Source organism: Alligator sinensis, unplaced genomic scaffold (assembly GCF_000455745.1).
Source record: "Alligator sinensis unplaced genomic scaffold, ASM45574v1 scaffold1032_1, whole genome shotgun sequence".
Classification (NCBI taxonomy): domain Eukaryota; kingdom Metazoa; phylum Chordata; order Crocodylia; family Alligatoridae; genus Alligator; species Alligator sinensis.
Window position 1 is genome coordinate 973670 of NW_005842450.1, and position 2007 is coordinate 975676.

Sequence of the window (2007 nt, forward strand, 5' to 3'; positions counted from 1 at the left end):
GTCGCCCATGTCGGCTGGGTCCCCGCCGTCCTCCTTCGCCTCGTCCGACGAGGAGCTGGAGGAAGAGCTGCTGGGCGTGCTGCCCGGGAGGGCCCCGCCGAGCGCCGCCCTGGACTGGGCCGTGGTCGACAAGGACCTTGACCTCTTCCCCCGGGGAATCCCCTCGCACTTTGAGTTCCCGGACTACTGCACTCCGGAGGTGCGGGAGATGATCGCGGGGGACTGGCTCATGTCCAGCATCTCGGACTTGGTCTTCACGTACTGAGGCCCGCGCCTCAGCAGGTAACTCTTTTCCGCAATCAGGTCTGTTCAGAAACAAAAAGAAACCAGCTGTTTACATGCAGGAATCAGGTATCTCGCCTTGAACGCAGCCGAAGGCTGCCCCATCCCCCTCCGCACACACCCACCTCTCCCCGCGCCAGCCCCGGCTCCCGGCTCTCGGCTCCCGGCTCGGGGCCTGGTGCCGCCCCGCGTCCTCAGAGCCTCCGGGGACGACAGGGCTCGACACCGCGGTGATTTTGCCATGAAATTTGACTGTCTAATCAGGTTTTCATTGTCGAGCGCCCCCTCTCCCCACCCTGGCTACAGCTGCTGCTCAGCTCCGCCGCCATCCATCTATCCATCCATCCGTCCATCCATCATCTCCTCCGCCGCGGAGAGGCCCCCCGCCCCTCCATCCCGCTTCTACCCCATCTTGTCCCTGCTGCCCTCGCCACTTGTCCCCTTCCCCGTGAATTGGCAGGCGCGCTCCCCTCCAGCTGCCCCCACCCCCTCGCGGCTCTCTGCATGCCTGGGAATCACCACTTCCCTTTGCTTCCATTTTTAGTGCATTTTCCAGCCTGGCTTCCTTGTGCTCCAGTGCCCTTGAGCAGCCCCAGAGACAGGATCCCAGCCCCGGCACGGCACTCCTGGGTGCACGGGGACGCGATGGGGCTGTGGCGAGCCCCTGCCTCCCCTGCCTTTCCAGCCGACACCCAGGCGTGCAAGGTGCCAGCCCCGGGGGCCGCGGTGCCTTCCCGGCGCGCTGGCAGAGGCGCCTGCTCCCCGCTCCCCACTTTGGGGAAGAGCGAAGTTGGCCGCACGTGGTTTGCACGTGGATCCGGGAGGCTGCGTTACTCCTCTCTCCAGATGCTCGCGCAGGCGGCTGCGCAGCGCGGGGAGCCCGTGCTGGGAAGGACCCGTCTCCCTGCCAAGGTGAGCGGGGAGCCCCAGGCAGGTGGGGTGAGGGGCAGGGAGCTGCTCCCTTCGGCACGGCACCCTGGCTTTAGCAGCACGAGGGTCCCTGGCCCTCCGGCCCCGCCAGCCCTGAGCCGCGAGAGGCAGCGGTGCTCTGGCTGGCGGGACTGGTCTGGCACATGCCGTGTGCAGGGCGAGGCTGCTTTGCTGCAGGCACCGGCGTGATCCAGGGCTGAGCTGGCCCGGAGACGGCGCCCGAAAGGGGCGGCAGCAAAGCTGGGCACCAGGGACACCTGGGTCTCCGGGGAAGGTCCAGCCCTGCTGTCCTGGGCCGAGGGGACCGGTCCCCAGGGCAGCCGGGCAGGGGCTTGCAGGTCTGCCGGCGCATGGAGCTGGGATTCTCCGTGCCTGAGCTAATGGCTCCTGCCTCCAGCGGAGATGCCTCCTCCCACCGCCTGCGAGCATATGGCTGCGCTGCCAGGCGCGATTTAAAGGCATGGTGCCGTGCTGCAGAGGGACGGGACCCCCGCCCAGGCTGGGCCGCGCTTTGCACAGGGGGCTGGGAACACCCAGACCGCGAGGGTTCAGGCAGGCTCTGAGGTTGCCCTTCCCCGCCGGGGGTCCTGATTCCTGGCAGCTACTGACTTCAGCTCCGTGCTCTGTCTGGCTCATCCCCTGCCCCTGAGAGACGTTCAGCCCCGGGCAGGGGTGCCCCCAGCCCAGCCCAGCCCAGCCCAGCCCAGCCCAGCCCAGCCCAGACCCGGGCTTGTTTACTTTTCATTCCATCCAGGAAGAGCACACACCAACTGGTGAAGCTTCCTGAGGCTGACG

General features: G+C 67.5%; 1 protein-coding gene across 1 annotated transcript in view; it reads left to right on the forward strand.

Annotated features, from left to right (window-relative positions):
* The window catches only part of SOX12 (SRY-box 12), a 1134-nt gene extending 566 nt beyond the window's left edge, over nt 1-568 (forward strand). Inside the window, exon 2 of the mRNA XM_025212184.1 lies at nt 1-568. Within this exon, the coding sequence (XP_025067969.1) occupies nt 1-265 (265 nt within the window). The 3' untranslated portion in view covers nt 266-568.
* The last annotated feature ends 1439 nt before the right edge of the window (nt 569-2007 follow it).